This window comes from Danio rerio, chromosome 12 (genome assembly GCF_049306965.1).
Source record: "Danio rerio strain Tuebingen ecotype United States chromosome 12, GRCz12tu, whole genome shotgun sequence".
Taxonomy (NCBI): Eukaryota; Metazoa; Chordata; class Actinopteri; order Cypriniformes; family Danionidae; genus Danio; species Danio rerio.
This window is the reverse complement of record NC_133187.1, coordinates 50410048-50425000: the sequence shown is the minus strand read 5'-3', so window position 1 is coordinate 50425000 and position 14953 is coordinate 50410048. Positions and strand designations below refer to the sequence as shown.

At 38.9% G+C, this 14953-nt stretch overlaps 1 protein-coding gene across 4 annotated transcripts in view; it reads left to right on the top strand.

Moving 5' to 3' along the window:
• The window catches only part of pald1a (phosphatase domain containing paladin 1a), a 185565-nt gene that overhangs the window by 118290 nt on the left and 52322 nt on the right, over positions 1–14953 (top strand). For all 4 annotated transcript variants that reach the window (XM_073917452.1, NM_198811.1, XM_073917451.1 and 1 more), the window contains 4 exon segments: positions 2272–2374; positions 8671–8850; positions 9268–9432; positions 14199–14359. In XM_073917452.1, the coding sequence (XP_073773553.1) occupies positions 2272–2374; positions 8671–8850; positions 9268–9432; positions 14199–14359 (609 nt within the window).

The window sequence follows — 14953 nt, the reverse complement described above, 5'->3', positions numbered from 1 at the left end:
TCAACACATTTCTACACATAATAGTGTTAATAACTCTAATAACTGAATTATTTTCTCTCTGTCATGATGACAGCACATAGTATTAGACTAGATATTCTTCAAGACACTAGTGTTCAGCTTAAAGTGACATGTAAAGGCTTCACTAGGGTAATTAGGGTAAAGTTAGGGTAATTAGGCAAGTCATTGTATAACAGTGGTTTGTTCTGGAGACAATCCAACACTAATATTGCTGAAGGGGCCAATAATATTGAGCTTGAAATGCTGTTAAAATAATTAAAAACTGCTTTTATTATTCCCAGCGTGATAGCCGTTTGGGACAGTAGACAGGATCATTACTGGCCCGATTGGGAAAAGAAAATGTCTGTTTCTAATGTCTTGCAAGCAGACTGCAAGACATTAGAACAACACGATAAAAAACGATTGTGTGAACAACACGATAAAAAAAATGAAGTCATGTTTTGCACAGTTTGCCGTCAGTTTGACAAGTCAGCCACCAATTGTTAAATAATTTCGAACCGCAATTAAATACCTCCACATTTTCCTCTGCCCTTTTTGTTTGCATGACACTTTTTAACAATTTTAAAGTATTGAAATTGTAGAATCACAGATTTTATTTTTGACGCATTACTTAAAATATGCAGCTAAAAATAGCTATTAACTTCCATTTTTTTATTTTTAATTTATTTATTTTTTGGGTGGCGCCAGTGAAAATTTTGGCAGGGCAAGTGAAAAACTGAACCACTGGCCCGTTCGGCCCAGTAGAAAAAATCATTAGTGTTGAACCCTGCACCATATTAAAGACACAGCAGACAGTCAAGGTTTTCCAGAGTTTTTGTCAAGTTTAAAATGTTTGTTTGTGCGCGTTTAGATGCCTGTATGTGTGTGTGAGACCGGGCAAGAGCGCTCCTTCACAGCTCTGTTATGCCGCGAGCGGCTTTTTTCTTTCTTTATTTTGGAGATAATACACAATATAAATACAACAGAAGGACATAAAACCTAACAAATTACGTGCCCACTTTCGTAGACTTTAAACAATATAGTGTCATATCTTGATAAAATAGCCTAAGCTATAATGAAATATAATTTAAAGAATTACAAATATCGGACATATATAAAATCGCATTAAATAAATAAATAAACCAATATAAAATAAACAAAAGCTAGCTATATGTAGGTAGCCTATATACAATACATAAATCAAACCGTTTTAAAGCCACTTATAGTCTATAACTTTCATTTTACAAAGACCTGTCTGAAAAAAAAGATTTTCGATATTTTATAAAAACAATTAACACCGGAGAAGGTTTCAAATATTTTTTATAAAGTATTTGGATGCGATGATACTAATCAAATCGCGCAAACAGAGCATTATTTGGGTGAGTGAAAGCAGAATCTAGCCTATACCTTTTTTTCTGTCACTCAGTCCTGCGCAGCGCTCGCTGCTTTAAACTCATTGGGGGAAAGCCCAAACACAAAACGTGTTCTATATCCTCAAACAACTGTTTATGTTTTTATATGACGTGGTTAAATTTATAAATGAAACTTTAAATGAAGAGCTTTAGTAAATAGCTGCCGAGCGCAACAAATATGGCTATATTTTATCAGGCTACTCGCTCTTGTGCTGAAACGCTTAACACGACGTCTCAAAACGAGGATGTTATAAAATACATGCCGTATCGAGTTATTACGGAGAATTTCTGTGGCTTTATATTATGGATGGTGCGCTCTCTGTGTCGGGTTCCTCCGTCAGTGGCGAGAGCACTCGATGCACAATGCCAACAGTCGGTCGGCGAGTAAACAAATGTAATGAATGGAAATACACAGGTCTGTGTGTATAGACATTTCATGTACTGCTGTACAGTAACGGGTCATTTGTTTGTTTCGTTTCGTGATGATTCTATGGTCTGCTTTATCTGCCTCATTCTCGCTGGAGTGGGCGGGTTGTGTGACGTTTGATTCGGGGGCGTTCTGTGGGCGGTGTTTGCGTGACGCGCTGTGAGCTACTAGCCCGACAGTGGAAACGCGACATGATTTCAGCCTCATTTCTCAACCTCCCGGGCTATTGGCCCGGCCGGGCCCGATTAAAGCTCTGGCTCGCACTGGCCCGATAGTGGAAATGCGGCTAATGAGGTTGCAGTTGATACAGTATTAAAAACAATGGAAACTTATGGAATGTCAATTCACAATGCACAAAAACAAATGTGTGTGTGTGTGTGTGTGTGTGTGTGTGTGTGTGTGTGTGTGTGTGTGTGTGTGTGTGTGTGTGTTCAGATATAACTGCAGACAGGAGTTTCAGATCCATGATGATGTTCTGCGCACAAACTATAAAGTCGGGAGGATTTCGGACAACATGCCTGAGCACCATCTGGTCCAGGTGAGCCTGACGCATCTCCTCATTACACACTTCATTAAATTCAGTTACATATATATTAAATTAATAACAAAGTACATCAATTTATATTTGTAGTTAAATAAAATAAAGAATAAAGAAAATCTTTTGACATGCACTAACATAATAGAACCATGCAACACTAAAGTGCTGTAATATGAAAATATCACCGCTCAAGTGTTGTTTACAAGGCAGATATTCAGTGAATAGCATTGGTCTGATGTGTATTGTGGTATTGCTGTATGCCACGTTCACTGCAGGTTTGTAAGTGTGTGTGTGTGTGTGTGAGTGTGAGTGTGTTTCAATCACGTTTGCACTTCTAGGAGACTTTGAAGACTCGTCACCTCTTCACACACACACACACTGCTCTTCTCTTTGTTTGCTCGTTAGTTTGTGTTTGCTGACGAGCTGATGGTGAGTTTCTCTGTAAACCATTAGAGAACGCTCGTCAAACGTTCTCCTTTGTTCTTCTTATTTGCAAATTTGACGAGGCTCCTCTGAGCCCACTGGGAAACTTTCTGCATCATAAAGTAGTAATTAGTCATTTAGCGGAGGGTTTTTTACCGCCGGGATTAAGGCCCCGTTTACACTAATGCGTTTTAGTTTGAAAACGCATAAGTTTTGCTACGGTTACGCCATCCGTCCACACTACGCCGGAGTTCTCGAGCGCCGAAAACGGAGCGTTTCGAAAACGCTGGAGAGGCCGTTTTCATTCTAAAACGCTGCAGCTCCGTCTCAGTGTGGATGGGGAAAGACGGAGATATCTGAAAACGGAGGCGGGGCTGCAGACATTCGCCTCTCTGATTGGGGCTTTTCCTCAATATTAAGTAGCCTAACACACAGTTCAGTCCTGAATCTTCTCCGTGTAAGTTCAGACTTCGCAAGTTTGATCATGGCTGCAGTCTCTTCTTCTCAGTTTGATATGGAAATATACCGAGGACACGCGTCAATCTTCACAGGGAACAGTGTACTTTATAACTTCATTCACATCACCTTGGCTACGTTGTTTCACTTTCTCAACAATAAAATGTAAACTTGATATAAGGAACTGCCTATTTTTATTTTAATATTAACAACTAAACAGACAGCAGAAATGTTGAGGCGTCGTGCTGCATGAGCGTCATCTTCACTGTGTGCATATTTATAACAAAACGGAGCCGATAACAACTGCCTCCTTTCAATTTCAGTGAAAATACGAAACACACCCTCTCTTTTGCTGAATATCAGTTTTAATCAGGCCCGGATTAAGAACTCAGGGGCCCCTGGGCACATTGTATTGTAGGGCCCCCTACCTGGCCGCACCCCAATAGTTGAATTTAAAAAATAAGAATAATATAATAATTTTTAAATAAAATTAATCTATAATTTGTTGCCCACATATTTAAATAAATGATATATAGTACATATGTATTTATAGTCTGCAAAGATTTAAATTATTTTTCAAAGCATTAAATAGAAATACTAATAAAACTACATATATATATATATATATATATATATATATATATATATATATATATATATATATATATATATATATATATATATATATATATATTTTTTTTTTTTTTTTTTTTTTTTTTTTTTTTTAAGGGTATTTTAGTGTATTGCTTTTAAAAACTTATAAAGCATATTATTGCCATGGCATATAACGCACAATGCTTCTCCAATCCAGTTCTATGAATCTGAGTTCTATGAATCTGAGTCTTTCATAATACAAACACTGATTTACTCTCTCTCTCCTCTCCCTGTATTTTCTCTACTCTTCTCGTGATGAAAACTTGATTATAAACCTAAAAGTATCCGAAATCACACACACTATACCTCTTCTCTCCCCTCTCTCTCCTCTTCTTGGCCTTTCTCTCTCTCTCCCTCTCTCTCTCCCTTTCTGTCTGTCTCTCACACGATGAATCCAGTCCGCGCTGCGCTGCCGTTAGCCTCCTCCGCCTGGTTAATGCTAGCTTCTCATCTTTTAAAGTTAACGTCTTCTTCTGTACCCTCATTCTCCTGATCACGGGTCTGTTTAAAGAAGGTGTGTATGGAAAATGCCTCAATAAAGATGCCTCCTCTCCTCTTTCTCTCGCGTTTGCTAAATCCACTTGTCCACTCATTTTTGATCTATGACAGATAAAGTCCGCTCAGTTTAGTGCGGGTTATTACAAAACTGACGTTTCCGCGCTTGACCAATTACAGCATTCTGTTTAGTTAAAGAAAGAAAGGCAATTTAAATATAATAATAATATTAATATGTGATCGCGATTTTTTTGCTCAGAGGAAATACAGTTGTCTGAGCAATAGAGTTTTTGAAGAGAGGGAGGCGCGGCAGGCGCGTATAATAAGGCTAAACATTATTAAATACCCACGAGACACTTGTGACTTTATATCACATTTGCATTATTTTTAAAAAATGTTTCTTTCCTGTTAAAAATAAATATATTTCCAATCTGATATGTAATGGGGAGAAAAAAAAGTAGCACGAGTTCAACTGATGGTGGATTCGAACCGATGTTATGTGTAATCGCGTCAAAAGTTGGTGCTGTGTGCCTTACAAGGTGCGCCACTGCGGCTGTATTATAACAGTGCTCTTTACTCATCTCGTCTCTATCAATCAGGCATCGATAGGCGTAAACCCTGAATAGCTTAGTCCAACTGGATGCGCTATTTGCAATTAGCCTAAAAAGACACTCCGAAATTGTCTTTTTTTCTCCCCCCTCGCAGGGGCCCCTAGTGCGCACGGGCCCCTGGGCCTGTGCCCATAAGGCCCATTGGTTAATCCGGCCCTGGTTTTAATAATCGATAATGGCCATTATAAAAGTATAACATACAATAAGTTTATACATTATAGGAAATAAAGGCAAGCGATCAGTCAATATACAGAATGTAGGCTACGTGCTTACATTAATCATTAACTTATCTTTGCGCTCAGCCAAAACACGTTACCTGAGAACAAGTAATAGATTCCAGTGACCAAAGTCAGGGAATATGTCGTTAGATAAAGACAACAAGATGAATGAAATATCACGTTTAATAAATATAGTGAGATTAGATCCAGCGGGAGATGCTTGATGAGAAGTCCGACTAGCAGAGCTCTCATCTGGGTAGATGGGCTCCAGCGATTGCCAAAGTGTGTGTGTGTGGTCACGTGATGTGCGTTTTAAGCGTTTTGGTGTGGACGGAGAGCAGTTCAGAAACGCTGGGTAAAACGCGAGTGTGGACGCGGATCGTTTTCATTCTAAAACGCCGTTTTAAAACTAATACGCACTAGTGTAAACGGGGCCTAATGCTGCAGTTGGGTCCAGTTTTATTTAAGATTACATGGCTGTTGTTTCTCAATATGCGTTCTTGTGTCCTCGTCATCAACCGCCGCCGAAGTACTTCAAAGTTCACCTCTTGCAAAGTACAGTTAAAATTCCCGGATGTGTACTTGTTCTGCCCCTTTGGCCAAGGATGCATCGAGAGGAGACTTGTCCGAGCTTGCGAAGCTAGTAATCAGCGAAAGCTAATGGCGGAGGAGAAAACCCGCACGGTTTTAAAAATACTCCTTTACTGTGCCACAAAATAAAGTTTTAACAGCTTTTCAGCTGAGAATGTAGTTGTTTAAAACTCGAATCGGCAGTTTGTTCACAAAGATAGCGTGTCTTTGGCCATGTGCCTCAGCTTATGGCAGGGGTGTCCAAACTCGGTGCTGGAGGGCCGGTGTCCTGCAGATTTTAGCTTCAACTTGCTTCAACACGCCTGCATGGATGTTTCTAGAAAGCCTAGTAAGAGTTTGTTTAGCTAGTCCAGGTGTGTCTGATTGGGGTTGGAACTAAACTTTGTAGGACACCGGCCCTCCAGGAACGAGTTTGGACATGCCTGGCTTATGCGGACCTTGACTCCCAGCCTTCCAGCAGGAGCTTCGTCATCACATCCCACCCCGAGAGCAGCTTCACTTCGGCCAGCCCATCTCGGATGTACCGCTGGATCTTTTCACTCCATTGTAGTTAAAGCATGATATTTAATACATCGTGTGCATATCTAACGGACAGTTTTTGGTCTTTTAAATGTTCTCAGGTGTATTATTCTGCCAGTATTATTTTGTTACCTTTTATCATTGTCTTTAAATATGTTGCTGTGTTGTACGATGTTTGTCTTTGTTTACCAAGTTGCTTGACGTTATTTTTATTTCCTTTTACTCATGTCTTGTATAATGTCCATTGTAGTTTATTAAATCTGATAATCAAACGAGTCTGTGTAACCCATTTCAATTCTCATTTATAATTTTTATTATTTATTGTTTTAATTAAATTGTTTGTTGTTTTAATAAAAAAATATAAAAAAATAAAATAAAAATGAATGTAATTATATATATATATATATATATATTTGAATTTTCTCTTGTAATTTTTTTGCAAGTTATTTTTTACATTTCAGTTAATTTTCTGTTCAACTTTTTTTAGTTTTTTTTGGGAGTTTTTAACCCTTAAAGACAGAGACAGCCGCCCACGGCTAAAAATAAGTATTGTTCTTAAATGTTTAATTACTTTTCATCTGCTGATCCAATCCGTACAATTCAGAGTCAAAGAAAAGAGTCTCAGCTTTCCAGCGCTGTAAAACATTGCATTCACAGACTTTCAGAGGCTCCAGAATCAGTGTGGTTATGTCATCAAATTTTGACAGCTGATTTGACAAAGAAACGCTTGTGGCTTGTCTCCGGACAAACTAGACATGATGCTTTGATGCATTGTTCATCCTCCATGCCCAGATTGGTTCAAACTTGCTCTCTCTCAACCAATAAGCATGGGTTTCGCTTTGTGGACCAGTAATCAGCAATTTGAACAACCCGAAATGAGAAATAGGCTGTACATTTACGCACGGCTAAATAAAATGCAAAAAAAACGTTTTGCTTGAAATAATTCTCATACTAAGTACTTTTGCATGCACAGCAGCACAAAAACATGACAAAACAGTGACACAGCAAAGATGAAGTGCTTGTCTTGCTGTTTTCAAAGGACGCAAATGGCGGTGCGGCTGTTTGTCTGCAACGCAAAAGTTGATAAGCCGCAGGGTCAACACCATATGCTGGCACATAAAACCAAAGGATGGTCCATATTGAATCTAGTTTAGTTATATAACTATTTATATTATAGTAAATATTTATATCTAAGTTTTTACTGAGGATTTGCACCATGTTTATTTGGACTTTGACACATTATTTATAATTTTCTTATTTTTTTGTTTATTGTAAGTAGTGTTGTTTATGATAACTGAATATATATTATTCGGAAAAAGTCAAACTTGCTTCAGTGTTCTGTTATTTTGTAACAATCTTTCTGTTTAGTTCATTCCCAGAACTTTTGGGCAAATATATTGTCAGTAAATAAATGCACAATTTTTTTTCACAATGAAAAACGCCTTGGAATAACATTGAAATAAATTGCTATAACTTGCTCAGGGAAAAGTGGATATAGACACAATTTATTTTGGAAGTATAAAACATGGTAGTGTGTATTTCTAAAGGAAAAAAAACAAACTTCATAAGGTTTTGTTTGTTATAACTAGAAAATGCCACTTTTTAAAAAAACGTTTTTCTTACATTTTCTGTCTGTTCATATGTTTTCGGACCAAAAAAGTTTTAGACTGGACCTTTAAATGATACAGATTGAAGCTTTAAGTTTTCCTGTTTAAAATAAAATATGACACTTGAGGCTGACTGCTAAAATAACAATAAAGCTGCTTTTGAAAAAAATAAATAAATAAAAAATAAAATAAAATATATATATATATATATATATATATATATATATATATATATATATATATATATATATATATATATATATAGGCCCATTAGATGCCCACAAAATACCTCTAGGTCTTTAAGGGTTAACTACAAATGTATTTTATTTATTGTTTTTATTTTATTATAATATAATTTTTTTTTATTATAAATAAAAATATTTATTTTATGTTTGGTTCATTTTTGGTTGTGTGGCTGAAATTGTGTGATCGTATGCCTGTGTTATTGTTTGGTTGTGATTGTGTGTTCGTGTAGTTGTGTAACTGCGGTTGCGTATTTGTATATGTGTTTGTGTAGCTGTGTTATTGTATGGTTTGACTGTATGATGATATGATTGTGTGTTTATGTAGTTGTGTGATTGTGTGTGTATATTGTGTAATTGTGTATCCTCAGGGCTCGTTCTTCATGGTGCAGGATGTGTTCAATAAAGCAGATGTCCTGAACACCACCGCCTCATACAGTGTTTGTGTAGTTGTGTAATTGTGTGTTTGTGCATCCTCAGGGCTCGTTCTTCATGGTGCAGGATGTGTTCAGTAAAGCAGACGTCCTGAACACCACCGCCTCATACGGGGCTCCAAACTTCAGGCAGAGCGGCGGCGGGTTCCCCCTGTACGGTATGGGTCAGACCAGTCTGGGTGGCTTCAAACGGGTCCTTGAGAGCCTGCAGACTCGCGGACATCAGGTCAGATCCAGCTAGCAGAACATCAATAAGCACTTTGAGGGTCAAATACTTGAAATGATTTTAATGATCCGATCAGAATGAGTCTCCAATCAATAATTATCTGATTCAAATCAAGTGCTTCTGTCTGTGCTTTCATGTACGTGTGTTCGTGCGTGTGTTTGCTTGTGTGTTAATGTTCATGTGTGTGTGTGTGTGTGCGCATTTGTATGTTTGCGCATGTGTGCATTCACATGCAAGCATTTGTGTTTGTTTGTGCGTGTGTGTTTGTGCGTTTGTGTGTGCATGTGTGTGTGTGTGCGCATTTGTGGGTGTGAGTGCATATATGTGCGCTTGTGCGTGTGCGTGTGTGTGTGTGTGTGTGTGTGTGTGTGTGTGTGTGTGTGTTGACCTCCATCTTCTGTGTGTGTGTGTGCGCAGGAGGTGATCTTCTTCTGTCTGCGTGAGGAGCCGGTGGTGTTTCTGCATCTGCAGGAGGATTTTCTCCCATACACACCGCGGAGGAAGGAGAACCTACACGAGAACCTGCAGCATCTGCAGCGCGGAGCTTCATCTGAGGACCTGGAGCTGACCATCAGGAAAGAGGTCAGAGCTCATTAAACATGTCTGCTTTAATCACTCATTTATAATAACTGATTGTTTTTGCCTTGATAACAGCACATAATATTTTACTAGATGTTTTGCAAGATACTACTATTCAGCTTAGTGACATTTAAAGGCTTAGCGTGTAAATTCAGTCATCATTTATTCAAGTTTTATTTGTTATAAACCTTAATGAGTTTTATTCTGTTGAACAAAAAAGAAGATATTTTGAAACATGTTGGAAATGGTAATCATTGACTTCTATAGTATTTGTTTTTACTAATATGGAAGTCAATGGTTACAGGTTTTTTAGCTTTCTTCAAAAATCAAAAGTATATACTCTAGCCAAATTAAAATTCATGTTCATCACATCATTAGCGAATGATAATCTATTTTTTAAAGTGAAAGTTTACCCAAAAATCACAATTTACTCTTTATTTACTTACCAATCACGTTTTTTTAAAACTAGCTTGAGTTTCTTCTTTTGAACACGAAAGAATATATTTTGAAGAAAGCTGAAAACCTGTAACCTTTAGGTGCGTTCAACATGAAGCTCAGCTGCAGCCGGTGATCAACCAGATTAGCCGAGCACAGGCGGGGGCGGAGTTGAAAACGGAGCCGTCAAGCGGACAGCTGGACACTTCGGGGCTCAAAGTTGCTGCAGTCATGATGACCGATCACATGGCGTCATCATTTTTTATTTGTTTTTATTTATAACAACAAAATATTTACTAATAAAACAGAATACAGCCTCTACACACTATAGTTCCTTTGTAAACAATAGGGGATAATTATGAATAAAATATATAACAAATGCATGAGAGAAATAAGAGGAAATGTTAATATAAAAACGAACAGGTCTATTAAATACAAAGCAATAAGCATAAATTCTAGGAGTTAAAGGGTCACGAAACACCAGAGCACATGTGTTTGAGCTGTTGACAGTGGTATATGTGTCCCACACTGCTAAAAACACTATTAGGACACCTATATTTCACTAAAAAGTGTAAATTGGTTGTTTTTGCGTTTCTTTAAGCAAATTCGTACTTCCGGTTTGAAACTTAATTTTTTAATCTGCGTCACGGTCATGACATAATAGCGTGTATTCCAGCGTGCAGACTGGACGCCTGTGCCAGAGTGTGTCTTATTACGTCTTACAGTGTGATGCATTAATGCATGAGTAAGGCTTGGTTCAAACCAATCAGCGCGCTCTATTGTGCAACTTCATTAATATTCATTACTGTCACAGTGTTTAGACGACAGAGACGCCACGTTGTGTTGGCAAAACAAGCGTGAAGTGTTGCTTTTATAGTTTGCTGCAGTGAAGTTTTGTTTTCATTTTCTCTCTGTGAGAGCTCAGCTGGAGTCACGTGTGGATTACAGTGTACGCGACGCTCGACAACAATCACTTAAGTTTCTAATGTCTAGTTCAGACTGCGTGATTTTAGCCCCGTTTTTTGGCTCGTCGACAGGTTTTGAGAAATCGCCGACAAATGCCTGAAATCACAGGCAAATCGCTGCTCGTGCACGTGAGTGACAATCACACAGTATGAACGATCAAAGACACGATCTGAGAGAATCGCCGATGCCTGTGAGATATTTAGCGTGCTGAATATCTGGAGCTGTCGGCGATTCAAATCATGCCGTGTGAATTGAGTTTTGACTGAAAATAACATCAGCGATCGCCTACAGCCAATGAGAGAGCAGCTTTTACTTGTGTGTGTGTGCGTGTGTGTATAACTGCTGCAGGCCCGCGGGAGGCTGGGGGAGGAGTTAACAGCGCTCTTTTTCGGTTTATTTGGACCCACGAAATGGAGGAAAAACTAGTGGAGGTTTGACAGGACTCAGGAGCAACTGTGTCTGTTTGACGTTTCATACAGAAAGAAATTAGTTTATTATCAACGTTGAGGAGAAATGGCTAATTCCCTTTAAACCCAGGTGAGCAAACATGTACATGTTCTACCCCATTAAAGGCTTCTTTCTCATTATGTAGTTAAGAACAAAAGATATACTTCATGTTTTTGGCTGTGAGACGTAGTTTGGACGAAGTTGTCGGCGATTCTTCCTATAGTAAAGTCGTGCAATGTGAAAGTCCCTGTCGCCGATCCATCTTGCAGTGTAAACAAAGCAGCGAAGAAACGCCAGCCCAGATAATCATGCAGTGTGGAAACATCTGTGACACGACTAGTTTGAAAATCATGCAGTCTGAACTCGGCATAAGGAGGATTATTGTTTACCTGAGAGCTGTTCTCATCTGCAAACGCTGAGATCCGGATTCGCTTGTAGTCTCCTCTTAATAAAGACGCGGCTCTAGTTGCTGGTGATTGTCCTGTCTCTACAGATTTGGTAAGTGAGCGACCAGTGCTCTTTGTTTATTCAGTTTGTTTGTATCAAACAAACTACTGCACCGAGTGTAAACATGTTAGCACCACAACCAAACTTTAACCTCGTGTAGGATTTTCACCGCAGTTTGTGACCGGAATAACACACGCGGCTTTCTGACACTACCTGCCGTGTGCATCTAAGTTTCCGGGAAATGCGGAGGGTTTTTTTCTCTCATTCGCCGTGCGGTATCAAACATTGCATGAAAAATACACGCTTACAGCAGTTCCTCCAATCAAATATCACGTCTGTCGCGAGGGGCATGACTGAATTCCCTGAATGAAAGAGCCAAACTGCAGTTAAAGTCCACCATTTAATAATTTGGCGACTACAGATGTCCATGTAAACACAGTCACTTTCTCCCCTGTGTGTGTGTGAGTGTGTGTGTGTGTGTTTGACTCTGAAAGTCAGCGCGTTCCCAAATAGACACTCCCACACCACGCCTCTTTTCTTCCTCTGACACTCCTCCCTGAACAGAGCTGGACACGCCCACTTTTCTGACTTTTCCAAAGTAGAGGTGTGAAAACACCCTGCTGAAACGAGGGGCTTTCATGCATCATTTAAACATCATCATTCTTTAGACATCATTAAACATCATTCTTTAGACTAATACTTCTTGTTTGCTATAATATGCTAAAAAGGGGTTTACATATATGTGCATTTATAGATATAAAACTTTCCAACGTAAAAGATGAAAAGATTGAACAAAAGGTAAATTAAGTGAGCTACAGATTAAGTAGAAGTTTCCCAGAAAGAGCACGTAGCCTATAAACGGCTAGACAGGAAATAAAATATATATTTATAATATAATCATATAAATCATTTATAATTATTTAATAAAATCGTTCTTTAACTTAATTTGTTAAGAGAGCTTTAGGGTGGCAGGATCAATGATGATGATGATTATTTTATTTCAAGTCTTTCAGATTTATTTGAGTTCATGTTTAGGTTATTCACTAAAATATACCATTTAAATCGTTCATGGAGCTGAATGCAATAAATAGTCTGTATAAAAAAGTTAAAAATAAACCTCTGCAAACAAGCCAACCTTTATAACCAGATTATTTAACAAAAGATGATACTGCAGTACAATATTTGTAGTCTTTTAATAAGCAAGATGTGTACAGGATAGAGAGGGTGTGAAAAGTGAATTGTTGTTTGTTTTGAAACTTTTGAATCGAAATTTGTCCAATAATAAACCCGAAACACACGTGTTTGTTGTCATGTGGTGAACTCAGCCAAGCCTGTAATATCGGTGTCGTCATCAGAGCTCCTGCAGCCGCTCTTCAGATGCTGCACGGTCTGAATTAGCCGTCTGATCTCGGAGTGCTGTCGCGGTACTTTGATGCCATAGATATATACACTAGATATCGCATAGGGACCCTGAGCATGCGTCAATAGCGCCGCCACATTGGTACAGTGCTCCCAGGACAAATGTCTTTCAACCGCACCAGTCAAGACAGTGTTATAACGTGAAGATGCGGGACTTTAGCACTGTCTACGGGTGTAGTAACGAGCAAACAAAGAAAACAAAGCACAAATGCAGAACATTTCATAGGTAATATTACGTTTTTCTCTGTTTTTGTATGTTCTGAACTTTTGTGCTAATCAGGTAACGTTATTGATGATAACAGTCACTTACTGCATTCACCATACGGCAAAGCAGCTCCAACTCACACTAAACACTCGGCTTATGCTAGTTTTGTTGAATAAAACCAGCAAACAATGCAAAAGAAATATGACAACGAGATGCTGCGCTGCCAGAAACTTGTATTATTGTCGACTAACGTTAGTGAAAGTGTCGTTCGGGGGATTCATTCACAAGCGAGTCGCTCTCTCCGTCAGTATGAGCAGTGAAAGCAGGAGAGGAGCTGTGTTTCAGGACATGATTAGATCAGATTTAACAGGGAGGGTGGATAGTACATTTCCATACACACTAACACAAGCTTTTTGTCAGGAATGCCCGTGCGGTCACTGATCCATCAATGTAGAAAAGTGATGTAAAATTATCATTTTCGTAATTAGAAAAAAAAAATTGAATACTAACATCCTGGAAAACTCCCGATCATAGATATATGTGTATATGTGTGTATCTCTGGCTTTGCATGGCCACAGTCCTCCACTGTACCTTGGTCGAGCATTCATTTCAAAGGAGCGCTACCCTGTACCAAGATGGCGGCGGTATTGACGCATTCTGTCCAATAGACAACAATAGGCCAGGCGACATCTAATGTATATATCTATGCTTTGATGCCACATGTGACAGTTAAGTGGCGTCGGCGCAGCATCAATCCAGACAAGATTTCTAAGCAGCATGCACCGCTTTAAGACAGATTTCACTCAATCTGCCTTAAACCCTTTAATCTCCCTGTTTGGTGTTTTCTCAGCTGCACGACTTCGCCAAACTGAACGACAACATGTTCTACGTCTACAACGACATCGAGCATCTGAAAGGAGAACCGCAGAAGATCTGCATCTGCAGCGAAGAGGACATTCACATCACAGAGGAGGTGTACAGGAGACCACGCTTCACCATGCCCGCATACAGGTGCAGTGTTTCAGACTCGCTATGCTTAGAACTTTCATTCAGTATTGTCCTCAGGGAGAGCAGCGCTTCTCAACTGGTAATTCTCGATCTGAAAGTAGATGTCAATGCCATTTGGAGTGGTTTACAATGCTGTTTGGAGTGTTTTTATGATGCACAACTTTGATTTGGAAAGATGTGTGTGTTAAAGCCAATATGCTTCAGTCAGTTGAGGTTCAAGTGCAGAAAAAAAGTGTTAAGTGATCAAGGTCGTAGTTGTCAATGAAATTAACACTAATAATTAAATAATTAACCCCTTATATATTGATTTTGTTTGCTCACATTGCTAGTTTTGTGCTGAACAATTCATCCGTGCATGTCAAATTCTCAGATTAGGTCTGTCTGAGGTAGTGGGCGTCGCTAACATACCTAACCACGCCCCTCCAGCTGTCAGCTGTTCTAACATCAAACAGAAATGGTGAGGAGGAGGAGTCTCCCCAAACTCTCCCCAAACCCTTTTCCCCATCTTTCCCCAGCGAATGAAATTCCTACTTTACTACATCCAATCAGCTCACATTAGAAAAAACAAGCCACACCCACTATTTTCTCATTTAATAC